Source organism: Scylla paramamosain, chromosome 24 (assembly GCF_035594125.1).
Source record: "Scylla paramamosain isolate STU-SP2022 chromosome 24, ASM3559412v1, whole genome shotgun sequence".
Taxonomy (NCBI): domain Eukaryota; kingdom Metazoa; phylum Arthropoda; class Malacostraca; order Decapoda; family Portunidae; genus Scylla; species Scylla paramamosain.
Genome location: NC_087174.1, coordinates 15,218,328 through 15,245,827, shown reverse-complemented (window position 1 = coordinate 15,245,827; position 27,500 = coordinate 15,218,328). Strand labels below are relative to the sequence as shown.

General features: G+C 43.7%; 1 protein-coding gene and 1 pseudogene across 1 annotated transcript; one reads left to right on the top strand and one right to left on the bottom strand.

Annotated features, from left to right (window-relative positions):
- LOC135112898 (putative uncharacterized protein DDB_G0271606) overlaps window positions 1-27,500 on the bottom strand; it is a 60,715-nt pseudogene that overhangs the window by 3,912 nt on the left and 29,303 nt on the right.
- LOC135112813 (forkhead box protein D3-like) lies at window positions 1,757-6,447 on the top strand. Its single transcript, XM_064027641.1, has one exon. The coding sequence runs from the start codon at window positions 3,350-3,352 to the stop codon at window positions 5,204-5,206; it is 1,857 nt and encodes a 618-aa protein (XP_063883711.1). The 5' UTR covers window positions 1,757-3,349; the 3' UTR covers window positions 5,207-6,447.

Genomic DNA, 27,500 nt, shown 5'->3' with positions numbered 1-27,500 from the left:
GCGACAACCTTATTCATTTCGGGCATGTGAATGTTAAAAGGATGAGCTGTGGCGACGGCGTTAAGGGGGGCGGGGTGGAAATCTGGGCTCTAAAACAAGCAAGGGAAGACCCGCCTGGAGGAGGGATTATCAGGGTGAGATTTCTGGTCGTGACGGAACGAAATGGATACTTCTTTTGTGAGCTTCATTTACGTAGGTTGCTAGAGGGAAGGGTGGTGGTGGTGGTTATAGGGCTGGTAGGTAATATAAGGGTCTCTCTCCTCTCTCTCTCTCTCTCTCTCTCTCTCTCTCTCTCTCTCTCTCTCTCTCTCTCTCTCTCTCTCTCTCTCTCTCTCTCTCTCTCTCTCTCTCTCTCTCTCCTAGATGGAGATGGAGAGAGTGTATTAAGGTGGCCTGGTATGCACAAGCAACTGACAGAGGTGAATGGAGTGTGTTAGGAGAAACCTCCATCCTACAATAATTTTTATAGATTGTTGCTGTTAATAATGATGTTGATGGTGATGATGATAATGATGATGATGATGATGTTGAAGATGATGACAGGTGCAGGATTTTAAGGGTGTTGTTCTCCCATCTCCAGCACTCCATCTAATCGAATCACAGAGGAGTTATAGTGAATGAGTAGATTACATGTTTCGGTGAAGCTTCAATACGTAAAACCCTAATGCTATGAATGTTGTTGATAGTGCTACTGGTGGTGTGAGTTAGTGGTGTACACATAGCACATAGTGTGACGTGTTGTGTAATAGAGTTGAGGGTATACAGTGTACGGTATGATTTAAAGTTTCCAGGTTCCTGTGGTTGTGGAAGAAACAAATAATGATGATGTATACTCGTATTTCCACGTATGTACGGTAACAGTAATTAGCTATTGACAGTGAGGTGGGAAAAACTGCACTGGATGGAAGTACTCTAATATGCAAATTAAATTTCCAGATTGTAGTGATTGCGAAAGTAACAAGTATAAGTTGATGATGTGAATCCCAAGGCATTACAGAAATGATTGATGGAGATGATGACGCGTTGTGTATTAAGATGTTGCAGTTATTGTTGCGTTAATCGACTCTTCTCTGCTATGGCTTCGCCTTAAGCTTAATGAAATGGTATGGTGTATAATTTCCGTGCATAATATCGAATGGTCCCACTGGCATAAAAAAAAAAAATGAGCAAGTATTTCAAATTATTAATGCTTGTAATTTATTTATTTATTTATTTTTATTTATTTATTTTTTTTCACAGTAAAATTGTCTTGGGTTACTCAAATGCAGTCACGTGCCTTGATGCCATTAACAGTTAGATGATAAACTGGTGATGGAGATAATTGCAATGTTGTTGCATAAGAATAATGATGTTAGGTGATGAGGGGGTGTTGCAGTTAGTAGTGGTGGTGGTGGTGGCGGCAGTTATGGTAGTCATTGTGGAAGTGGGTTGACTTTTGATGAGTATGATGTCAAAGGTGTATATACTGTATATATATATATATATATATATATATATATATATATATATATATATATATATATATATATATATATATATATATATATATATATATATATATATATATATATATATATATATATATATATATATATATATATATATATATATATATATATATATATATATATATATATATATATATATATATATTCATATATTCTTCTTTATTTCTTTATTTATTTATTTATTTTTTTTTATTTTATTTATTTTTTTTTTTCTAACGGGAGAGGGAGGCATTCGTTGGTTGAGTGGATCTGGTGGTGGACTGGTGTTTGGAACCTTAATGTGTGTCGGCGTGATGGTGATGCGGCCAGCGGTGAGAAAGGTGATGATTCTTATTTCGGGAACGACAACTGCTTACCGTGGTGTACATGCGATCAAGATTTATATATCTAAACTTAAATATATAGACCTTACATGTGATTTGACATGGAGCGTGGTGTGCTGGTGTGGTGGAAGTCGTATGGTATGGTGCGGTGTACAGTAATATCTTTGTATGGTGTGGTGTAGTGTGATGTGGAGTGGTGTGTTATATGGTATGCTGTGGTATGGAGTGGTGAGAAGTGGTTTTATGGGTGGTGTGGGATGGTGTTTTCTGGTGTACTATGTTGCATTGTATGGTGTGATGTGTTTCGAGGTGTGTTGTGTAATGTGGTGTGCTGCACGGTGTGGTTTACTGTGTGGTGTATACATACATATATTGTGTGTGGTGCGATGCGTTGTGTAGTGTTGCGTTGTGTGATGTGTTGTGTGATGTTTTGAGGCGTGTGCCGTGTGATGTTTTGAGGCGTGTGCCGTGTGATGTTTTGAGGCGTGTGCCGTGTGAGCCGTGGTAGTGTGTTTTTGTGATGTGATGCATTACGAGGTGTTGTATTGTGTTGTGATGTTGTCTGGTGTTGTGTGGTTGTTGAGGAATGTAGAGGATGCTGGGAGTAATGATGGTGGTAGTGGTGCTCATCAGAGGAAACTTAATATACTTGATTATTGTGTAGTGATGATAGCAGTAGTGGTGACGGCGGAGGCGGAGGCGGCGGCGACGGTACGTGCATGACGAACTTCGGCCCCGCAGTCGTGGCGAGGCTGGGCCTGGGCGGCAGGTGCTGCCACCCCCCTGCCGCTCGGTGCCACAGGCAGCGGTTACCCTCGTGCTATTATCACACCTAATTTTCCCACCGTCCTCCATCCTCCAAGGAAGAATTAAGGGGCGCGGCGCTCCCTCTCAGGTATCTCCCTTGCCAGGCAGGGAGGTATTCCTTCGAAGGACAATCTCTCGTCCTAAGAATCGTGAAGATAATGAGCAGCTGACACTGCCGGAAGTTTATGGTCACTGCATAGGAATTTGTTCCCGCCCATCCGCGGACGCCCCGCCCATCCAAAGGCAGCCTCGCTCTCTCAACATCTCCCATTGGCTCAGTGAACGAAGCTCCTCCCAATGGGCGCACGGGACCAGCGGGCGGACGTATTGATTGGATAGTTATGATAGTGAAGGCATGTGTAGCGCAGATTGTACATCTAACGTGGCGCTGAACTCAAACTTTGGCGACAAGAATGAAAATGTGTGTGTACCGGGCACCGGCGCCAGTTGGTAGACAAAGTGCGATAAAACCATTAAGATAATAGGCAGGCGGGCAGTGAGCTCCTGGTCCCCGCATGGGACGGACCCCGGCCGCCTGCTGCCGTCCTGCACTCCTTCAGTTAGTGGCTGCCGAGGCCAGTGAGTGCCGCTGCTGCCCAGGCACTGACGGACTTAAGACGAAAATTGTGTTGACAGTGGCGGCGGTGGCGGCGGGGTGAGCGAAGCCCTATCTATGCCTCGCGGAGCCTGAGTGTCGTGACCACCGAAACTATGGCCAGTGACTCTGACCTCGGCGGGGGGCCGCTGGGGGGCAGTGCCGCCGAAGGCTCTCTGGGTCCCCCAACATTATACCCTCGTGTGGTGTACGATCCCCACCGTTTATACGACCTGCGGCCTCACCTCAACCAGACGGACGCCACCAAGTTCCTGACCGATCGACTATTCGACAAGCCCATGATGGAGCGCTGCATGGAGCGACCGCTCGCCGAGCGTTACTTGACGGACCGTCCGTACTCGGACCGTCACTACCTGGACCGCTCTTTCCTGGAACGACTGGGACTAGACCGGCAGGAGCCTCAAGAAAGGACACTTCCGCAGGACATGCGGGAGGGCGGCACGTTGGACCGCTCGGTGTTGGAGCGTTCCTTGCTGGAGAGGTCAGCGCTGGAAAGGCAGGTACAGGAGCGAGCACAGGCGGCGCGGGCATTGTTTGACCGCCAGGTACAACAACAGCAGGCTCAGCTATCTATCTTAACAGACCACCAGACTCCGTCACCGCCCCCGCTGCCGCTGGACCACTGCCGAGAGGAAGTGCGCCTTGGTGGACCTTCAGACGACTCTTCTGACCAGGGTATGATGGTGGACGACGCTACAGGGCAGCAGCACCATCAGGATAACGATGCGGGAGAAATGCCGTGCGAGGGAGCGGGAGGAAGCGAGCAAGGAGGAGAAGAGACTCCGCCTTTAGGAGAAAGGGAAGTGCCCCTAGGACCCCCTGAAGAATCCACTCACACCAGAGAGACAGATAGTTCCCCTCCGCCTTCATTAGTGGGGGAGGGGCGCGATAAGAGTGAAAAGGGAGGAGAGGAAGATAAAGATGGTGACAAACAGGGTGGTCTAGTGAAGCCTCCGTACTCGTACATCGCGCTCATCACGATGTCCATCCTGCAGGCGCCCAAGAAGCGCGTCACGCTGAGCGAGATCTGTGAGTTCATCATCAACAGGTTCCCTTATTACAAGGCCAAGTTCCCCGCTTGGCAAAACTCCATCCGTCACAACCTGTCGCTCAACGACTGCTTCGTGAAGGTGCCGCGCGAGCCCGGCAACCCCGGCAAGGGCAACTACTGGACCCTGGACCCCGGGGCCATCGACATGTTCGACAACGGATCCTTCCTCCGCCGCCGCAAGCGGTACAAGCGGCAACCCGCACCAGATTATCTGAATGACCCACACATGTTTTCGCTATTTACCTCTGGCATGCTGGACCCTTTCCAGCAGCAGCAACTGCAGCAGGCAGCGGCACTCCTGGGCAGCCATCATCCCTTTCTACAGCGGCCGCCGATTCCTCACACACTCCTGCCGCCGCCCCCGTACATACCCCACTTAGGTGGCATTCCCTTGGGCCTTCCTCACCTGGAGCTGGCCCGCCAGGTACGCCCGATGTTACCCTTACAAGGAGGTAACACACCCCTCCTTCACCCCACACCCGTTAAGCCTCTAGCGGTGCCAGCAGGCCTCGCCCACCCAGGCTTACAGGGTCCCATCAAGTCTCCCTGCGGCGCGCAGCTTCAGCCTCCGTCTTCACCACCCTCCCCATCGGGCCACACTCAGCCCCTCGCGCCGCGAACACACAAGCCCTTCACCATCGACTCGCTCATCGGCCGTGATGATGGCAAGATTGGGGGCGGGGATGGGGGCAGTGAGTCCCCGCGCTCCCTCAGTCCACCTCTCTCCTCACCGCAGGGACTCCCCACCCTTCCCTCGTCGCCCTTCCACACCCTGAGTCGAGTTCCTGTCTCCCTCCAGTCTTCCGTCAGTTCGGCATCGTCAGCGGGGACCCTCTCCGGCATGGAACCGGAGCACCGGACCTTCCTGCACACCGCCCTCCTTCACTCCATGGCGCAGTGAGGTGCCACGGACCCTTTACCGCACATCGCCGAAACACTTGCCAGTCCTCCACGCCCAGCATCGTACCGTCACCTCCCGACTTGTCTCACGGCTGGCGGGGATCCCACGTGAGAACCGGGACCAGGTCTCGCGCCCTCTGCCTGGTCCTGCCCCGCCCCGTACCGCCTTACCCCGCCCTGCCCCGCCCTGCTCCATCCTTCATTCTTCGCGCTGTCTCGCCACTAAATCTTCAACACCACAACAATTACATCAGAATAACATGCAGTAGGCAGCGCTGGGTGGGTGACCCGCACCTAGCTCCGCGCCCCGCCGCGCTCCCTATGATCCCTGAATCCTGACCCTCGCACTGTGGCAACCAAAGTACTACAAACACTCAGCCGCCGACACAGTTGGCTGGCTTCGCTGAAATTTATGTTTATTTTGTACAAAACAGTTTTCATATAGCTGAGGGCCTCCGGACCACTTTGATAAATGTAGAGTGTAATTAATATTATTGATAATTATATTATTTATTTATAGAAGTTAAGGGCATGGTACCTCGGGAGCTCCTAGGAAGTGTGGAGTGTAAATATGTGTTTGTTTTGTGTGTCAGTGTATTTCTTCGCCAGGCGAGGAGCCGCGGCACCACGGATTCTGAACTCCTCTGCACAAATGACCATGCTGTCACGCAATGTACAGACTGACGTGCACATGTATGTGTTTCCCTTACCAGTGTGACGGAAAACTCACGCCACACAGCAAAGATTTACTTCTGTACTGAGGATGGAATGAGCGGATGTACATTCCACGGAGCTCTGGGGAGGGGGAGGACCCAGCAGCGGCTGCGCCCGCCTGCACACACACACACACACACACACACACACACACACACACACACACACACACACACACACACACACACACACACACACACACACACACACACACACACATATGTACACACGCATGCATATGGTATTTCTATTGTATTTATAATAATGGTGATGTTGTTGGTAATAACGAAACAATAACACCAACATTAATCAAAAAGAACATCAGTAACAGCAACAGACACAGCAGTGACAACACACCTGCACTACAAACAACGCAGGAAAACTTTCATCACTAAACACTCTGTACGAGGTGCGCGCACGCGTGCACGCACGCACGCGCACGCACGCACGCACGCACGCACACACACACACACACACACACACACACACACACACACACACACACACACACACACACACACACACACACACAAGGAACACTCTACAACAGCGGACTCAGCCTTAAAACAATCACAAACCTTGAAATGCATGTGGGTCTTGAGTGCATTCTGTTTATATTCTTGCTGCTTGTTATGTAACTTTTTATTCGTGTGTGTGTGTGTGTGTGTGTGTGTGTGTGTGTGTGTGTGTGTGTGTGTGTGTGAACCTCCTCCTCTTCCTCCTTCTCTTCCCCTCCTCCTCCTTCTCATCCTCCTCCTCCTCATCTTCCTTCTTCTTCTCCTCCTCCTCCTCCTCCTCTTCTTCCTCCTCCTCCTCCTCCTCCTCCTCCTTCTTCTCCTCCTTCTCCTTCTCCTCCTCCTCCTCCTCCTCCTCCTCCTCCTCCTCCTCCTCCTCCTCCTCCTCCTCCTCCTCCTCCTCCTCCTCCTCCTCCTCCTCCGAAGCCTCCGATGTTCAATGCCAAAGAGTCTCCTTGTTTTGTTCTTCCCCTTCTTGTCAATAAAGGTGAATTAACTCCACGTGTTTCTTTTTTTTTCCGGTGTGGGTGAAGTGCGTGGACAGCTGAGTGATGTTACGCCAGTCCTTCACACAGACCGGCCACGCAAGGCAACGCTCACGTGACTTTTCCTCACATCACGTCACGCATCTATTAATCGAAAGAAAAAAAAAAGGGCTCAGGTAAGGAAAAGAAAACGGTAAACATAGAGTCTCAAATCCAGAATGTTCTAGTCATACCTGGACTAAATGACGGATTTTCTGTTTTAGTTATTTTATCTTATGGTAGAAAATTAGGTGGAAAATTTATAGTAGTAATTTTTCTTCCATCATGAAAGATCCACAAAGATCTATATGAGAAAAATGTTATAAGTCTATGTATCATTTCGAAACCTAGAAGACAAGATGTAGGTGAAAAATTTATGCAAATTTAGTTACCGTTTAAGTTCCAGAAGAAAAATTTCTCTATTCAGCAGAATCCCACAGAGGACAGCAAAGATGATCTTATCTGATATTATCATCACGAAGTGAGGATATTTTTTACTTACGAAATCGTAGTAGATAATGTTAAGATATAAGGCATGTAACCTTAGAATTTTTTTATTTTTTTTTTTTTCGATTCATAGACGACTGAGTTCAGTTTATGAAAAAAAGAAAAAAAAAACTAACTGCTTCTAGAGGTGCGAAAGTAAATTTGTCAAAAGACGTTATTATATCCTTTTTTTCAGATTATCCAAAACTTAGCATAACTAGGGAAGCAACTTACTGGCTTGCTGCTTGAAACTCACCTAGGTAAATTAATTTTCTTGCGAAACATTAACCCTTTCACTGTGATAAGCAACAGTTCACAGCACCAAAAACAATGTATGAAATCTTTATAAACAGAGGATAGAAAGTATAGATTTTGCAGTACGTATACTGTTAGGAGGTGGCTGTAGAACAAGAAAAATGTTTCAAAGTGGATATGACTGAGGAGAAATGAGCCAAGTAAGGGGTTAAAGATGCCATCACACAGCCGTAGGTAAGTCATGGCGATCACTTAGAAGTCATGTGATCTTTTTCACCTTTTACTGGGAATCATTACAAAGCGTTATAAAGGATTTGAAGAGTATATATATTGATTCTGAACGTAAGTATTTTTGTCTTCAGTGTAAGACCGTATTCGGAGACCAGCATCTCAGTGGGCTTTCTTTTTTTTTTATTAGATCTTTGTTGCCCTTGGCCAGTGTCCCTCCTACATATATAAAAAAAAAAAAAAAGCCTGTGAGTCGCCGATTCTTGGCTTACACAATGTTATGGTGACACGGTATAGTGTGTGTGTGTGTGTGTGTGTGTGTGTGTGTGTGTGTGTGTGTGTGTGTGTGTGTGTGTGTGTGTGTGTGTGTGTGTGTGTGTGTGTGTGTCAAGCGGTGCCGCAGATGGATAGGTTTCGGTGCGTTAGGGTTTATTTCAGTGGCATGTATGGCTTCTTAAATTGGAATCTTGTAGTTCTGCCTTTGGGAATTTCAGTAGTATTGCTGCACTGTACGTAGTGTCTTCGGCGTGGCAATGTATGGGACTTTGTACACCACGTCTTTCGATGGGATTGACAGTGGGCGTGGTCGCGTGGGTGGGAAAAATAAGTAAGACGGATACATACACTATACATACGAGTACATGAATGGAATTGTGACAGCGTACATTGGAGGGAGAGAGTTTCAGTAGCAATGTCTCTCTCACTGTGTGTGTGTGTGTGTGTGTGTGTGTGAGATTCAATAATACTTGCTGTATTGACTGGGGATAATGGCACTGTCTATCGGAGGGTGTGTGTTATAGCGATAGTAAGGCATCGTACATACGTGGTGTTTTGAGTGCAAGAGTTAATGATACATGGAGAAGGGCGGCTGTTTCTGCAACACTGTAACACTTAACATGGCGTTCTCAATGGGATGGTGACACCGTACACATATTGTCACAAAACTTCTACTTACTGTGTTTCTATCCTTTCCTTATCCCTTGTATCTTCCGCAAACCTCTAGTGATGCCAGGTGTGTAACGCTCGCCTGCCGTCTCCACTCTGGCCTTCCTCCGTAATAAGTGTAGTTGACGTGACGGGAAATCTTTGTGTGTTATTCTTTATCGCTGTGTTGTCTTAGTTTGGTTGTATTTGCTTTGTTTTTATTTGTTGGTGATGTATTAACAGATCCACGCTAACTTTTTTTCATGTGGGTGTGTTTTCATGGAGAATTTTAAGCAATTTCTTTTTTTTCTTCCTTTCTTTCCTTTTTTTCTTTACTCATTCATTTATTTATCTATTTATTGCTTTTCAGTTACCGATTTATTATTTTTTATATGATATTTCTAAATACGCAACAAGATTTTTATTTTTCCATTTATGTTTTTTTTTTATTTACGTCGATGGTAATAGCAAGTTAAAGAACCAGTCTATTAAAAAAAATCTCATTTAACTCGAGATACATGCTTATTTTATCAACCTTCAAACTTATCCCTAAATTTGCTTTCTGTCACATTTCATTTGATCTCTCTCTCTCTCTCTCTCTCTCTCTCTCTCTCTCTCTCTCTCTCTCTCTCTCTCTCTCTCTCTCTCTCTCTCTCTCTCTCTCTCTCTCTCTCTCTCTCTCTCTCTCTCTTTCTCCTTCTCTTAAATTTCCCAGCTATTATACGTGCAGTAATCCATGTGAGATTAATAGCAACCTCCACCAGCATCGCAACACTACCACCACTGTCATCGCCGCCACCGCCACCATCACCACCACCACCAACATCACCACCACCACCACCACCACCACCGCCCTTGTCTCCACTTTCGCTCACGCCACCAAAATCACGACCTCGCTTTCCTAACACTAGAATAAACACGATAAACTTGAGCAGCATAAACTTTTCCACCACCACCACCATCACCACCACCACCACCACCACCACCACGAATACGAAGGCAAAACATAAATTGGTTAATAGTTTAAGCTTCATTGCTATCACTTAAAACACATCAGAGAGAGAGAGAGAGAGAGAGAGAGAGAGAGAGAGAGAGCATATTTTCCCCAGTGCCTTGCCAAAAACCCGCATCACCCAGGCGAGGAGGGACAGCCACAGACAGACACACCCGTTAAGAGAGAAGCATGGCGACATCAGGAGCATAATAGTGTTGGGCGGGATGAAGGTATACTTACAAGCGAAGGTGAAGTAGAAATAAATGTTGAAACGTGATATATATTCAAGCCTTGGTGTGAAGTAAACGTTGAATTATAAGAACTACATATAAACTTTCATATAAACACCAACTGCTACTTACTAAACTGGGTAAAATAAAAATAAGCAAACGTTAAAGTATAGTTCTACATATTCAAGCTTTGGTGTTTAGTAAATGTTGGCCGTGCGTTGTGGTTGTGTGTGTTAGGTTTTCTAATTGTCGGAAGGCACTCCCGCGTATGTTTAGGCAGTGCGAGGTAAAGTTGTTTTTTTATGTCTTGGTTATGAGTCTGTAGTGATAACGATAATAGTGAGTGATGATAACAATTGAAACAACAACAATGATGATAACAACAACAACAACAACAACAACAACAATATCAACAACGATGATGATGATGGGAGTAGTAGTAATAGTAGTAGTATTAGTAGTAGTAGTAGTGCCTAGTAGTTATTGTTGTTGTTGTTGTTGTTGTTGTTGTTGTTGTTGTTGTAATAATAATAACAATAGTAATAATAATAATAATAATAATAATAATAATAATAATAATAATAATAATAATAATAACAATAATAATAATAATAATAATAATAATAATAATAATAATAATAATAATAATAATAATAATGATAACAAAAATAATGATAATAATACAAAAGAGACTTTTTGCAAGCCACCTGCTCTACAAACAGTACAGTAATGATTCTGAGTCACTGGGCAAATGATATTTTCTAGCATAGAATCAGCCCGGACAAAAAAATAAAAAAAATAAAATAAATAAATAAATAAATAAATAATAAATAAATAGATAAATAAATACATATATATATATATATATATATATATATATATATATATATATATATATATATATATATATATATATATATATATATATATATATATATATATATATATATATATATATATATATATATATATATATATATATATATATATATATATATATATATATATATATATATATATATATATATATATATATATATAAGAAATAATAATATGATAAGCTCTTTTCGTATGTATGCATATAAAAATGACCTTAAAAGAAATGAAAAGGACAGAGTTGATGATGAGAATGTTATGTTCAAGAGGACAATTCAATAATGTGGTATAAGATGGGAAGATTCTGTTTGTCGTGAATTTATTTAATAGATTTGATTGATTGATCGATATTTTGTCGCCGCTGAGGAGGAACAGACGTGGTGGGCAGGAGGCAAGGAAGAGTGAAGGCAGGGAGGCTGTGAGGGGGAATTGTGCTCGGGGTGTGGCGGAGGGTGACAGTTAAGAGTGAGTCTTTTTCCTTCCTTCTCCTCCTTTATCCCCACTCCTACCTCTACTCCTTCCCCTCCTCCCCTCCTCATTTTATTCCTCATCGCCTTACTTCTGCTCCCGAGATCTCCGTCCAGCCCTTCCAGAGGTGATTTCATAACGCCGGTGCATCCGCTCACAAACCGGGAGTTAATATGAGGTGGTGGCGGAGGTGACGGTGGTGACGAGCTTAAGAAAGATTCATGTGAGGAGTGAGTGAATAAGGACGACACGAGCCTTGCCCTACAGCACACGCACGCACACACACACACACACACACACACACACACACACACACACACACACACACACACACACACACACACACACACACACACACACACACACACACACGAACGCACGCACACAAATTCAATTCCAGTCATTGTTACGCAGTTTTAATAATCAACACATTATTGCATATTTCTCTTGCAGGAATCTCTCTCTCTCTCTCTCTCTCTCTCTCTCTCTCTCTCTCTCTCTCTCTCTCTCTCTCTCTCTCTCTCTCTCTCTCTCTCTCTCTCTCTCTCTCTCTCTCTCTCTCTGGGTGAACCTTGACCTCAGCACCGCCCCTGAGGTCAGCGGCACGTGTGGAATCGTCGAGGTATGACGAGTGGCCCGAGACGTGAGGGCTTAACTAGAGACAGACCCCTTGTTCACCCACTGGAAAGAGAGAGAGAGAGAGAGAGAGAGAGAGAGAGAGAGAGAGAGAGAGAGAGAGAGAGAGAGAGAGAGAGAGAGAGATTCGTCCAGCAGAGAGAAATGACAGTGAGATTGCGGAGAAAAAGTCAGGAGAAGGCACTTATTGTGAAGGGAGAAAGGGCAGAAGGAAATATGAAGAGTAGGTTGTAGGATAGGGAAGGGAGAAAGTAAGGTGGAGAAAAAGGAAGAGAATGAGGGGCAGCAAGAAAAGGAGAAAAAAAATTGTATCTCCTTGGGTGACCTATGGACTGAGCAAAAGGTGTTTCTTGATTTATTTTTCCCTCTTGTCAATTATCACAGTTTAATTTAATTCATCTTATATATATATACTCGTATATATATATATATATATATATATATATATATATATATATATATATATATATATATATATATATATATATATATATATATATATATATATATATATATATATATATATATATATATATATGCAAATCCTGCCTAGTAGCCTGATATAATTTTATTATTTTCCTTGTATCATATCTTTGAAAAGGAATCATGATAGCATTTCAAAGAGTACTTCTACAGTTTTGTCAGAGCACAGCTGGAACACACACACTCTGGTCGCAGCTTCCCTGTTAATCTTGTCACAACCACAGAGGCTTAATGAACACTTCCATAATGCGTATAAATTTTTCATGGAGAGGGACAACGTAATATGTTTATTATCTCAAAAAAAAAAAAAGATCATTGGGAAATTTAGAAGTTACTGGAATGTTTCTCATTGCTTTAATAATACAGTTTGTTATTATCTTTCATGCCAGATTTTCGATGAGGAAAGTAGATTGGCGTTTAATAACTGTAAGTCTTAAAACCTAAGTCCTTCAAAATATCTCTGTAGCTTTGTTTGATATACTGATAAATATGGGCAGGCTGACTTCGAAAAGTCTTGGGAGAGTGTGGAGTGGCGTCTCGTTTGAAGTTCATGGTCGTAGCTGTGTGGCGGTGGCCGGCCAGAGGTGAAGCGAGGTGAGTGTGAGTGTGCGAGAAATGCCCAGCTATGTACAAACTAATTTTATAAGCAAATGCTCAGTTATCTCTGATTCTCTCTCTCTCTCTCTCTCTCTCTCTCTCTCTCTCTCTCTCTCTCTCTCTCTCTCTCTCTCTCTCTCTCTCTCCAGAAATAATTACTCAGCACTGATCATGAATGCTATAACTACTGGTTTTATTCATTAAGTAATAACTCGTAAAAACTAAATATATGGAGCAGAGTTAAGTGAAATGAAAGTTGTGTCAGTTGTCATGGCTGACACAAATATCAATCGCTGGTACCTACTCGATTTATATGATAATTTGTTCAAGCAGATCAACAAGACAGAAAGATAACCAAGAAAAGAGATGTAGAAATATGTGTTTATAGAAATGTGTTTATAGATAACTCCTTAGACAGAAGCACGTGTATATACGTAGCTGTTTAGAAATAAAATGAGAGAGAGAGAGAGAGAGAGAGAGAGAGAGAGAGAGAGAGAGAGAGAGAGAGAGAGAGATCCAAATAAATGAAGTGCGTCTCTCTCTCTCTCTCTCTCTCTCTCTCTCTCTCTCTCTCTCTCTCTCTCTCTCTCTCTCTCTCTCTCTCTCTCTCTCTCTCTCTCTTCTCAACCAGCTTACGTCCCGAGTGGAGACCCTCCGCACGCGGCCTCTCTCTCCCGCGGCATCGAGAGAGCAAATCCTTCTTATAACTCAACTTCGGAAGGGATCACAGGGGGAGGGAGGGTCATGAGAGGCAGGGAGGGAGGGAGAGGGAGCGAGGGAAAGAGAAAGAGAGGGAGCGAAGGGGGCAGGAGTAGTTACATAAAGTCTCATTTGACTTGTACAGAGATCGGATAGTCTTTTGACGAATCCTATCAGAAACGACTCCACTGAGAGGGAGGTCAGGAGAAGGGGTGAGTCGAGTGCTTGCCTGTCTGCCTTGATCTGCGACTCTCTCTCTCTCTCTCTCTCTCTCTCTCTCTCTCTCTCTCTCTCTCTCTCTCTCTATCTATCTATCTATCTATCTATCTCTTTATTTATCTATCTATCTATCTATCTGTCTATCTATTTATCTATCTATCTATCTATCTATCTATCTATCTGTCTATCTATCTATCTATCTATCTATATGTCTGTCATTCTATCTATCTATCTATCCATTTATCTCTCTACCTATCTGTCTATCTGCCTAGCTGTCTATCTATCTTTCTATATATCTATCTATCTATTTATCTTTCTTCGGCTATTCTTATAGTTGTCATTGTTTTTCTTACGCGTATATGTCTGCTAGGCCTCGCTCTCTGTCTGTCTTGATAAAAGGTACGACTATGTGCATCTCATTACGTTTTCGTTTGCATTCGTGTATCTGTCAAATTATTCTATCCCGTTTTCTGTACAAGACATGTACATTTATTTACATCAAAACTAGGATACGATGGAAGACTGTAGCTGGAGGGTGCTACACTGGCTTATCCTGTCACGTCTTGATGCTGATGTGTAATCTAGCTTTCTTATTGTCGAGGTTCCTGCTGCACTCAAAGCTTTGCACTCATAGGAAACCGCTCTCTTATTTTGTGTGCTGATGATGGTAACATGTACGAGTGTTTCTATGGTGTTCTGTGATGCTTGGGAAACATGTCATCGTATATCTAAGCAAGGATTATATGGTTCTTGGCGGATATCATGTTAAAAATTCATCTGGGCATCTAGGAATATATTAAAATGATAGTCTATCTGTTTGTTTACAAAGTCTGTCTCTGTATTTTTGTGCTTGTTAATGGATGGGGAAAAAAAAAACATAGATAAAAAGAAAGGAAGAAGCTGAAGATATTCATTGCTTGAACATAATTTCTATATGAATGCTTGTTTTGTTTCATTTTCATGTATACGTGTTATAGCTTACGTCAATCAACACAAGTATGAGTCGCCTTTCCTTCTTGATAAATTTAATATAGGTAACTTTTTTACGTTTTTGTCTTTTCCCATGTCTCTCTCTCTTCTCGATCTATTGTTATTTTGGCTTGTTTTTGTTGATGTTTGTTTGCAAGATTAGCTAGCATAAATCGATCTAATGTTGATGTTTTTCTTTCTTTTTTGTGTCGTTTAGCTTGCAGTATCAATAACTCTTTCCCTGCGACATGCAACAATTCACGACAAAGCACAATGTATGAAATCTTTATAAGCGTCTACAGAAAAGTAAGGGGATTCGAAGAATAAGTTTCGAAATTTGTAGCCAATATAGTGTTTAAAGGTGGCTGTAGATCAAGAAGAAATGTCTCATAATGGTTAGTGATTACTGAAAGATGTGTCAAATAGTAGTGAAAAGGTTAAGGAAAGGGAGTTCACAAAATAGTGCTGGATGTATAATGGTTTTTGTTACTTTCGTTTTATGTTGAATATCCTGCGACAGATTCATTCCTTCTGTGTATTTTTTTTTTATTTATCTTGTGTATTTTTATTATGTTTTTAGCAGAATTTGTATAAATGCTTGTTTTCTGCTTTTGTATAAAATTAATTCATTTTATTTCTTTCGATTATTAGGACTCTTCTCGTGTATCCTCCTCCTCCTCCTCCTCCACTTCCTTCTCATCTTCCTCCTCCTCCTCCTCCTCCTCCTCCTCCTCCTCCTCCTCCTTCTTCTTCTTCTTCTTCTTCTTTTTCTTCTTTTCCTCCTCCTCCTCCTCCTCCTCCTCCTCCTCCTCCTCCTCCTCCTCCTCCTCCTCCTCCTCCTCCTCCTCCTCCTCCTCCTCCTCTTCCTCAACGCTAACTCCCCTCACATTTTACATTCGCTTATTCGTTCTTTTATTTCTTTCCTCATATTTACTATCCAGTCCCTCTTCAACCACACACGTTCCCCTACTCTCTCCTCCTCCTCTTCCTCCTCTTCCTCCTCCTCCTCCTCCTCCTCCTCCTCCTCCTCCTCCTCCTCCTCAAGTCTTCTTCCTTTACCTCACCTCCCCCAGCTCTCCTCCTCCTCCTCCTCCTCCTCCTCCTCCTCCGCCCCTCACATGAGTCAAGTGGGGTCTCAGGCTGGTCCTTGAGCGCGTCTGACGGACTCCTTCCTTTCAACTCACTGCTACCTCAAAAGTTTGCCATCTCCGAGTAAACAATTGGCACAGCACTAAGGCGATTACAATGGATGGATATTAAGAATTTCAATAGCCCAAAACTAACTGGGGTAAACACACGCCACGAAAAGAGTCAAGACGCAAGCATCGTGAGCCTCCAGACCACAATTTTATCCCTTATGTGTCAGGGAACTTAGGGTGGTTTCCAGAAAAGCCCCCCGACGCTGGCTTGTCCCCCTCACCGCCGGGGCACCCAGATCCTCTTCCAGATATTAGAAACTTGAATTCGGGGCTCCAATGTGTGCTTTTGCAAGATATTAAAAAAGATCGGTGTTTGGAAAAATATTTGTTGGACAGGCAGGTGGCTGGGAGAGGGGGCCGGCCATTGTGAGAGAGAGGGAGAGGCTGGGAGGGGCCGGGAACGGGCGAGATCAGAGCTGAAGGGGTGGTGGGGGGAACTTTAAACTTTAATAATCTCAAACTTGCTGCAACGCCACAACTTTGGCCGGCCTTTTCTGTGCAATAACTGGCCGTGAAAGTCGCTGTGTCCCTGCCTGGAGGCTGGTTATTGTACGCTGCTCTTTATTCAGGCTTTACTCAGGCTTTATGAATCGTGGCCGTCTGTCCGAGTGCTGCATGGACGGCCGGCTCACGGGAGGAGGATGTTCACGTCGAGTGTCCGATTGTGTCTTGTGTCCGACGCCGCTAGTGGCTGGCAAATGAGAAGCTGTCGGGACACTCATCTCTTGGAGCACGAAGCCGCGAGTCTGTCGAATAGAACTATGTGCGAAAGAAAAGTTGAAGTTTGGAAATATTAATATAAATGAAGCGAGAGAGAGAGAGAGAGAGAGAGAGAGAGAGAGAGAGAGAGAGAGAGAGAGAGAGAGAGAGAGAGAGAGAGAGAGAGAGAGAGAGAGAGAGAGAGAGAGAGAGAGAGAGAGAGAGAGAGAGAGAGAGAGAGAGAGAGAGAGAGAGAGAGAGAGAGAGAGAGAGAGAGAGAGAGAGAGAGAGAGAGAGAGAGAGAGAAATATGATAAAAAATAGTTTTAACACAGGTTGCGCGCCTCCCTGGCGAAGTAGCGGTCGATATCGAGTGGCTGCCTCAAAAAATGTGTCCAAAGGAATATGTGTGTGCGTCGTGTTCCATTCTCTCGAGACGTCGGAGGATGGGCGGGATGGCGGCGTCACTCGCGGAGTCGTGGCGTCGGCGGCGGTGTTGTGGCGTCACTAGCACGGCTGTGGCGTCGCTAGCGGGGCTTGTTCCGTTCCTGGAAAAGCTATGACGTTGCTGAGAGTGTTACAGCGTTGGAACTTAGGATTGGCCAAAGTTAGAGGATAAAGGATGCTTGCCCTGCCTCACTCCAGTCAAACTCCCCGGACTCTGCACACGTGATACCTTGCGTCATGTTCATTATGCAGTCAGTACAACGCATCAGACAAGTAGAATCTTTGCCCGGAGTGAACATGTCAATGTCTCCCTCACATCCTTATTTTCATTGTTTTTGCTCCTCCTACAGGCTTTGGTGTTCGCATGGTATTATGCTGCTAATCACTAATGGCTATTGCTTCACATCCCTCTCCTCTTCATCGTCATCCTCCTCATCCATATCTTCTCATTTTTTCTCTTCATCCTCACTGCCTCTATCTTGTACTCTTTCTTCCTTTTCTATTACTTCTCGTCGCTCTCCTCCTCCACCACAACAGTCAATACCACGAAATGCCGAGGAAAAGGATGACCATCTGTCTCCTCTCTCTCTCTCTCTCTCTCTCTCTCTCTCTCTCTCTCTCTCTCTCTCTCTCTCTCTCTCTCTCTCTCTCTCTCTCTCTCTCTCTCTCTCTCTCTCTCTCTTATTACGAGTCATTGCAGTTTCCCTGACGACACAGACTCCACAAGGACCTCGATATGACCCGTGATCCCACTTGTCTGTTCCTCCTTTTGTCTTCTTTGCCCTGTGCTGCCCTCTCTCGCCCCTGGCTTACCCCCAACCTCACCCCCTGCCTGTGCGCCGCGTGGCTCACACCCCCTGTGCCTCTAAAGGGACGCTGAAGGGGGAGTTATCGGAGTGACAAAGGATAAAAGACTGGTGGCGTTTATTGAGTGTCAAAAGATGTTGTTCGGAGACAGAAGTGACACATGTTCCCGGTGCTGACTGTATGCTGAGCGCTTGCTGATTCGTATGTGACTGTACACGTTTTGACTTCTTTGATAACTTTGTTTAAATTCTTTGCTGATCATTCTCTTAACTTGTTTCTGACTTTGCTCCGTCACTTAGTGCTGACTCTTGCTGACATCCTTCTGCCTTTGCTGAGTCTTTCTTGGCCATTTTTTATTTATTTTTACTTATTTATTTATTTATTTATTATTTTTTTGTTGGGGGGAAGGGGGTTGTCGCAATTTTAAGTGATGCGTATTTTGTTTCATGCATCAGTTAAGCCAGTTTCAATGTAGCACACACACACACACACACACACACACACACACACACACACACACACACACACACACACACACACACACACACACACACAAACAAGACTAAATAATAAAAAACTGCAATCGTTCATTCGACAAAAAAGCGTAAAATACAATAATGCAACTTTTATTTACCGGCCGCGAAACATATCATTGCTAAATCAAAATATGGGTGGAGGGATTTTGAGAGACTGTGTCAACTTTTTTATCTCACAGGACACAATCAAACAGGCGTAATTGAATTCTGTAATTGCGTGTTGATATGGAGCAAGGGGAAAAAATTATTACTGTTGCAGATTACGCTATTATATATTTAATTTGTCGCTCGGCAGTGGTGGTGGTGGTGGTGGTGGTGGAGTGAGGGGTGGATGTGCATGTTGCGGTGGAAGAGGAGGATGCTCTGTGGAGATGGAATAAGGAAGGGATGGTGATTGTGGTGAAAAGGACTCGTTGTGGAGTGGTGGAGCGATTTTGCGGAGGGACAAACATGAAGAGAGAGAGAGAGAGAGAGAGAGAGAGAGAGAGAGAGAGAGAGAGAGAGAGAGAGAGAGAGAGAGAGAGAGTGTGTGTGTGAGAGCTTATGTGTGTGTGTCTATGTAGTCTCTCTCTCTCTCTCTCTCTCTCTCTCTCTCTCTCTCTCTCTCTCTCTCTCTCTCTCTCTCTCTCTCTCTCTCTCTCTCTCTTACACACACACACACACACACACACACACACACACACACACACACACACACACACACACACACACACACTCACTCACAAAGAGGAGACAAAAAATATATAAAAAGTTAGATGGGTGGGCAGGTAAAAACTTAATTATCGAATGAACTCTGGCTGCCCGTTTGATTTTCCCTCGTAAACCGTAACAATAGCAATGGATTTTGACAGCTGATTGCCTTAACAACTTTGATGGAGGCGCTGCGTGGTGTGTTGGTCTTCGTGTGGCCGGGGTATCACCAGGAAATAGCTGATTGGATGCGTGTATACATAGAGAGAGAGAGAGAGAGAGAGAGAGAGAGAGAGAGAGAGAGAGAGAGAGAGAGAGAGAGAGAGAGAGAGAGAGAGAGAGAGAGAGAGAGAGAGAGAGAGAGAGAGAGAGAGAGAGAGAGAGAGAGAGAGAGAATCACCCTTTCCTTGCTTTCTATAATTTTCATAATTATCATATGTGATTAATTAGAAAAATACAACGTTTCAAAGTAAAATTAAGAATGAGGACTGAAAGATGACTAAAGTGAAGGATGAGATAAAAAAAAGTGATAAGCGACACGATGCTAGAAACGAAGCTAAGGAGTGAAGTCTTCAGTGTACATATGACGGCGCGATTAGGTAATTTCCGTGTTTAAGCAAAAATATAAAGGAATTCACCAATATGCGGAAGTCGAGGAAAATTGTCCTGTTAGATATATTCGTAAAAAATTGTATTTGATGGTCTTTGCTAATACTTCCTCTAAATCCAAATCGTGGCATGTATTACCTCTTCCTTTGCTGATGGAGAAAAGCAACAATGACATGCTGGAAATCCATGTTTAGAGAAAGTATCAATAAGATCTGTAAACTTCTCTGAAGCAACTTATCCTCAGATGTACTTTAGGTTCACTCCTGGAAACTACGTGTACTGTCTCAAGAGATGTTACGTAAATGAGGCTTAGTGTTGAACAATCGTTATCTGTATTGATATTCCTGTTATTATTTCATGATTTATATTTTGTCTGCTATTACATTACAATTTACTATTACAGCAACAACAACAACTACTACTACTACTACTACTACTACTACTACTACTGTTACTACTACTACTACTACTACTACTACTACTACTACTACTACTACTACTACTACTGCTACACAAATTAAAGGCGTGAAAAGAAAGACTTTACTATTGTGACCGTTTTAACTCTCTCTCTCTCTCTCTCTCTCTCTCTCTCTCTCTCTCTCTCTCTCTCTCTCTCTCTCTCTCTCTCTCTCTCTCTCTCATGGGATATCTGGTGATCAACAACTGGCAACACTGAATCAGGCGAGTTGGTGATTGGATGAAGTTTAATGACGTTTAGTAATGGCGGAATTTTTATTTATTGTTGTCCACATTTATCTTTATTAGGATTAGTTTGTTTGTCTGATTATCATGATATTATATTTATTTATGTTTTTTTTTTCTTTTTCATATGCACCTATATATATATATGTGTGTGTGTGTGTGTGTGTGTGTGTGTGTGTGTGACCATTAGGGGGGCGATTTAAAGCAAGAGAGAGAGAGAGAGAGAGAGAGAGAGAGAGAGAGAGAGAGAGAGAGAGAGAGAGAGAGAATCATATTAACACGTCCTTATTCAAAATGTTCACCACAACACTCTCTCTCCTCCTCTTCTTCTCCCTCCCTGTCCTGCGCAAGACCTCTTTCCCTCTGCCTCTGCCTGCCCCATTTCCCTCCGCCCCTGCCGCCCCTCCCACCCTGCTCCCGGGGGTATCAGTGGGTACAATAGAGCAATAGGAACATTACGCTTCGATGGTGCCCTGGTTTGGGGGGGGCCAGAACACACCATCTGTCCCTCTCCCCTTGCACCTCTCCTCCTCTATCCCTCTAGTCCTTCATCCTCTCTCCCCTCTCCTCTCTTCCTGCTCTCCGGCCCCCCTCATTCTTTTTCTCCACCTCCCACCCCATTTGGTTTCATTTCCTCACCCCACCCCAGTCCTTGCCTCCACCACATCCCAGGGTGAGTGCTGGTGCTTCTTCACCCTGCTTTCTTTTTTCACCCCAATAATGACATCAACCTTCCCTCATTTCAAGTTACTTTCGCCATGTTATTGTTTTTTTTTCTCTCTCTCTCTCTCTCTCTCTCTCTCTCTCTCTCTCTCTCTCTCTCTCTCTCTCTCTCTCTCTCTCTCTCTCTCTCTCTCTCTCATACTTTTACCCTTCCACACCCCGTCAACTGGCTGCTTGACGAGAAGTTCAAATACCTTGATGAAATGAGAGGCAAAGGAAGGATAACAGGCAATAGGCTGAGAGGGAAGGTATATGAAGAACAAACTGGAGGGAAAGGAGGAATGGGGTAAGGAAAGGAGATCATAATTCAAACTGCTCTTCTTACCTTAATTTCTCCCTACCCTCCCATATTCTCTCTCTCTCTCTCTCTCTCTCTCTCTCTCTCTCTCTCTCTCTCTCTCTCTCTCTCTCTCTCTCTCTCTCTCTCTCTCTCACACACACACACACACACACACACACACACACACACACACACACACACACACACACACACACACATACACACACCAGACAATGCCTCTCCTTGCCCATATTGACTCATAAACAACCCAGGTGCTTCAACAACTCACCTGGACTAATAATAATAAGCTCCATGCCTCCCTCCCTGCCCCCCTCACACCCATAGTGCTTTCCTACCCCCTGGAGATGGAGGGGGAAGGGGAGGGGTCCACGGTGCCCCAGTGCTGGCCCAGGGTAACACAATACCTAACCCACAATGCATCACGCCCTCGGAAACGGTCAGGTAAGGATTAAGCGATACTCTCACCTGAACACTCCCCAGCATCTGTTAAGCTTCCCTCCTCCCTCTCTTCTCTCCTCTCCCTTCCCCCTCTCCTTCCCCCCTCGTATCTCTTTCCTCTTTTCCCCATCACCTCATTATCTACACAACACCTAGGAAGTTCTTTTACTTATTCCTTTCCTTCTTTCTTTCCCTTCCCTCCTCCTCCTCCTCCTCCTCCTCCTCTTCCTCCTCCTCCTCCTCCTCCTCCTCCTCCTCCTCCTCCTCCTCCTTCTCTTCCTCCTCCTCCTCCTATTATCCTCGTGTAGTTAAGCTCTCTGTCCATTTTTTGTATGGCGAGCACTTAATTCTATACCCCAATCGACAACATTTTCAATTAAAACGATACACAGATTATGGCTAAATTGTTACAGTATCCCTCTATTTACCCGGCGAGTCCTCATAGAAAACTGGCGACTCGCGTAATAGGGTATGAAAGAAAACGGGTCATGGGCATGAGGAGAGCGAGGAGGTGAGGGAAGGCAGCGGCTGACGGTCAATTGTTGAGAGATGAGTGAGAGAGATCGGTCTTTTCTCTCTCTCTGCCCCTCCCTTCCCATCCCATCCGGTCAGAGAGAGAGAGAGAGAGAGAGAGAGAGAGAGAGAGAGAGAGAGAGAGAGAGAGAGAGATTGAAAAATAAGAATAACATCATTAAAATGTTGCCTTATTTTTAAAATGTTTGTTATTGATGCATGTTTAGGAGTCTGTGTGTGTGTGTGTGTGTGTGTGTGTGTGTGTGTGTGTGTGTGTGTGTGTCCTTATAGATGTGCATATTGAATAAAATGTGCACATGTAAATACATACTTACATACATTTATACTTACATACATTTCGACATCCTATTTAATGCTGCCTAGGCGACTTTAAAGATAATTGTCTTACTTGAGTATACCTGTGAAGTATTTCTGTAAAGTATTTAAGACTCTTGCCCTTTTCTTGTTTTCTTTTTATCACCATGCTTTTAGTTTGTTCTTTCTTTTCTTGTCTCCTTCCTTTTTTTCTTTTCTTTCTTTCTTCCTTCTTCCCTTTCTTCTTTATTTCTTCCTGTTTCTCTTTCTTCTTTCTTTCTTCCTTCCTTTGTCCCTTCCTTTCTTCCTTCCTTCCTTCCTTCCTTCCTTCCTTCTTTCCTTCCCTCCTTCCTTCCTTCCTTTAATTTCATTCATTCTTCTAGTTTACCTCTCCTGGCTTTCTCGCTTCAGTATTCTAATATTTTCGTCCTTTTTTTTTTTTTTTTGCAGCTGTCCGAATATTGCTTTTTTTTTCACACTAACAGTTTATCTCAAAAGAAATCTTACAACAACAAACAAAGTCTTATCTTACGATGTGAAATATCATGCAAGTAATGGGAACATAAGTGAGTGGGAAGCGCGACAAAGGTATTTTGTTATGAGATGAAGCCTTTACGCCATCATTAATTCATCATTCAGCGGTGAAATATGACCTCAGTGTTGTGGCGCTTGAAAACAGTCACCTGACTCATTCATTCAGTCAATATATTTTCTCAAACTACTGTAAAAAATTGTGCTCTTATCGTGACGAGAGAGAGAGAGAGAGAGAGAGAGAGAGAGAGAGAGAGAGAGAGAGAGAGATTCTGATGAGATTTCTCTGGCGTGAACTGGAACAGACAGAAATCAGACGCATGAATGGAGAAGGATGGATTAGTTATGGGTGTTACTGGTGGTGATGGTGAAGGTGGTGGTGGTGAAGGTGGTGATGATGATGATAATGATGATAATGAGGAGGTGGAGGAGGAAAAGTAGGAAGAGAAGGAGGAGGAAAACGAAGAGAAGGAGGAGGAAGAGGAGGAGGAGGACATGAGGCGCCAAGAGCAGTATTAACAAGTGCACAATATTCTTCATGGAAAAAAAAGCAAAAACTCCGCGTCCATAAAAGTTTTAGAGGTATTTTCCCACCTGACTGGCTAAAATCGGGAGCAAAATTTCCCCGATAAAAAAACCTGCCGCCGTGTGGAAAAAAATACACGTGAAAGGTGAAGTGTAAGGAGGCCTGGATGGGAGGGAGAAAGGGAGCAGATTACACACAATAGGGAGAAGAGGGGGTGAAGTGGAAGAGGGGAGAGACGAGAGGAGAGAGTAAGTGGGAAAGTAAAGAGGGGCTTATAGATGGGAGGGGAGAACAGGGAAGGGGTGTGGCCGGGAGGAGGGGCGTGAGGGGGGAGGGAGGGGACGAGGGAGTGTTGGTCACGGCTGAGTAGGCGGTGCGGGGTGATGGTTGGTTGCTGTGGGGGTGAGGGGGAAGGAAGCCCGCCACCCGGCACATAACAACACTGGCGTGCCCCGGGCCCTCCCTCCCTTCCCCCTTACCGCCTCCCTTCCCGCTGCTGTCGCTTGTTTAAAGGGGAAAATAATGTATACCCTGTCCGTTCATGTAATAAAAATTGTGCCTCGATATTTATACATGAAAGGGAAAATATTGTGCTAAGCGTTCCCTTGCACACGCGTTGCATCCTATTAATTACACCGACAATACACACACACACTCTCAATATATATATATATATATATATATATATATATATATATATATATATATATATATATATATATATATATATATATATATATATATATATATATATATATATATATATATATATATATATGTATATATATATATAATTCTTTGTTTATTTATTCATTTACATTATAATTTATAATCTTATAGATATACTGTAGAGGCAGATAGATAGATGGATTGATAAATATATAGGAAACACACACACACACACACACACACACACACACACAAACACACACACACACACACACACACACACACACACACAAGCGCGCGCGCGCACTGGTCTCTCTCTCTCTCTCTCTCTCTCTCTCTCTCTCTCTCTCTCTCTGGCTTTAGTATGTCAACATTTACCAGCTGACGCTCAGAAAGCACTCTATAAAGTTAACTGGATTTTAGAGAAAACGCGAAAGCTGCTACGACACGCGTGGCTCACCCCGTGGTTCCTGGCAGTAGTCAGCAGCGAGCCACAGGAATCTGTCGTATACTCGTATTTGAAGAGGTTCAGTTACATGTTTCTGTCATGTATTGATGAAATGGTATGGTTGTCCTGCAAGGAAGGTGAGTGTATGAAGCACTCTTAAGATCCGCCGCCTCCACTGCATGTTCCGTGTGGCATACCTGAGGAGCCCTACACCAGGAAGAGTGAACACACACACACACACACACACACACACACACACAGCAAACAACTTATTTGCCGCCCTCTAGAGATTAGTATAATACTTATGTGCGGCACCATCGAGGTGAAATGAGCTCCCAGATGCCGCCGCAAGGATCTCCAATAACAGGATCCTGATGCACACCAGGGATGGAATATTCGTGTTCAGTAATCGCTTTCGAATAAGTTTGGATACAGTATTTCGGTGTATTCGCATTCGTACTCCAGTAATTGGTATTGTAAATCAAAGCATTGTAATTCGTATTCAGATACAGAGAAAAGTATTTGTACTCTTCGAATGATCAGACGAATAATCCTAAATTCATCATCAGAAATAAGTCATTGTCTCTTAAGGTTCCAGCGTCATGAAGGAAGTGTACTGTAAGCTGTCAAGGCGCCGTCTGGAGACTGACTCTATTGACACTTAACAATGGAAGAGTTGAGGCTTGTTGTTGGATTTATTATCTGTTGTAAAAGTGTTGCGTAAAGTGTTGCAGTCTTCCGACGGGGTGAGTAGTTACTCAGTTGTGGTGATAACTGTCACACTTCCCGCAGCCTTGATGAAGCTGTCTGGAAAAAAACCTGGAGGCACTGCAAAGCATCGTCGAGACATGTTACAAACTATATTTTTTGTGAGAATGTGAAGTATATTTGTATCACAAATGACTACAGCAGTACAACAGTGAAAACCAGTTTTTGTCATAATAAGATTTCATAAAGGTAATGGTTCATATACAAAAAAAGTAATAATGTTGCAAGCATTTAGTAGTCTGTCACCCACAAGGCAGCCTTGTTGTTGTGAGTGAGTTTATAAGTGCAAAGCCTGGATTAGGACGCGAATTTGTCACCTTAGCTCCAAGCAGTAAATTATACCCAAGATTAACTTGATTGATAAATTTCGTGCGTATTGATGACTTCATAATTACATAATTTTGAAGACAAGCGAAATAACTGCAGCAGGAAATCGATTGTGCCTGACTTGTACATGGACAATTAACGTGTATCGTTTCTTCATATTTAATAAATCTAATTATAAAATGGCATCCAAGTCATCATCAGTGGTGCACAAAGTCTTCATAATTCACAATGAGAGAAGCGGCAGTAACTTCAAGATCATTCGTAATTATTGTGGGAAAAAGAAATCCATATAAAAAATAACAACCTTAAACTCACTACAGCACCTGAAGATGTCTCCTCACAATCATTATGTGTTGTCTTGGAAACCCCACAATGTCCTGTCTTTAACAGACAGTGTTTGTTGAGAATCATGACGTTTTACCTTAGTGTTGCTGCATGACAGTCACGCCCTTTCATATATATTCATGAATGCATTCACGAATACTTTCATGAGGTATCCGTATTTACCATATTCGAACTAACTGTATTCCAGCGTACTCATATTCGTATGAAGTATTTACATTTGTATTTGAATTCACAACTTTTGTATTTACTCCGTGGCACTGACTCTTGGCAATAGCGGAACCAAAAACATTGCATCCTTTGTGCCTGTTTTCGAGAGTGACTAGGAAGTGGAAAGCAGTATGCCCTATCAGTCATTCCCAGCGCATCCGCGGCGTCTCTGTGCGGGCAATTCAAGTAGAGGAAGACACCTGAGGCCGCTCACGGGAATGCTATCGCCGCCAAGCCCGTTGTGTGGTAACCGGAGGAACAGCTCCCCTGGTGACTCCATCTTATGGGCTTTTCTAGACTGTCACATTATAACCGGCGGAACAGGACAGTGTCAAACGTGTATTTCCTGTCTGAAGAAAGGACGTGAGGCCACGAGGAAATAGGCAACCCCGCCTTCACTCTCCTGACGTGAAACAAAAATTATAAGAACATTATCGGAGTCTCACAAAGCAACATGGTCAGACATAACAGAGTTAAAATAAAAAAAAAAATCCAGAGTGAATGTATGCCTAGAGACCCCGGGAAAGGGCACTGAGACACACCACCTTTAGCCTCCTGAAGGAAAAAGAAAAAGGAACAATATTACGCAGAAACTCTCACTTTGCAATTTAACACGAAACGTTACAGGTAACGAAGACACCGCATATCAAACACCATTAGGACACCAGACACCAATAGG

What these genes read in the sequence shown, in the direction of transcription:
- LOC135112813 (XM_064027641.1), top strand. Translation starts at nt 3,350, where the DNA reads ATGGCCAGTGACTCTGACCTCGGCGGGGGGCCGCTGGGGGGCAGTGCC.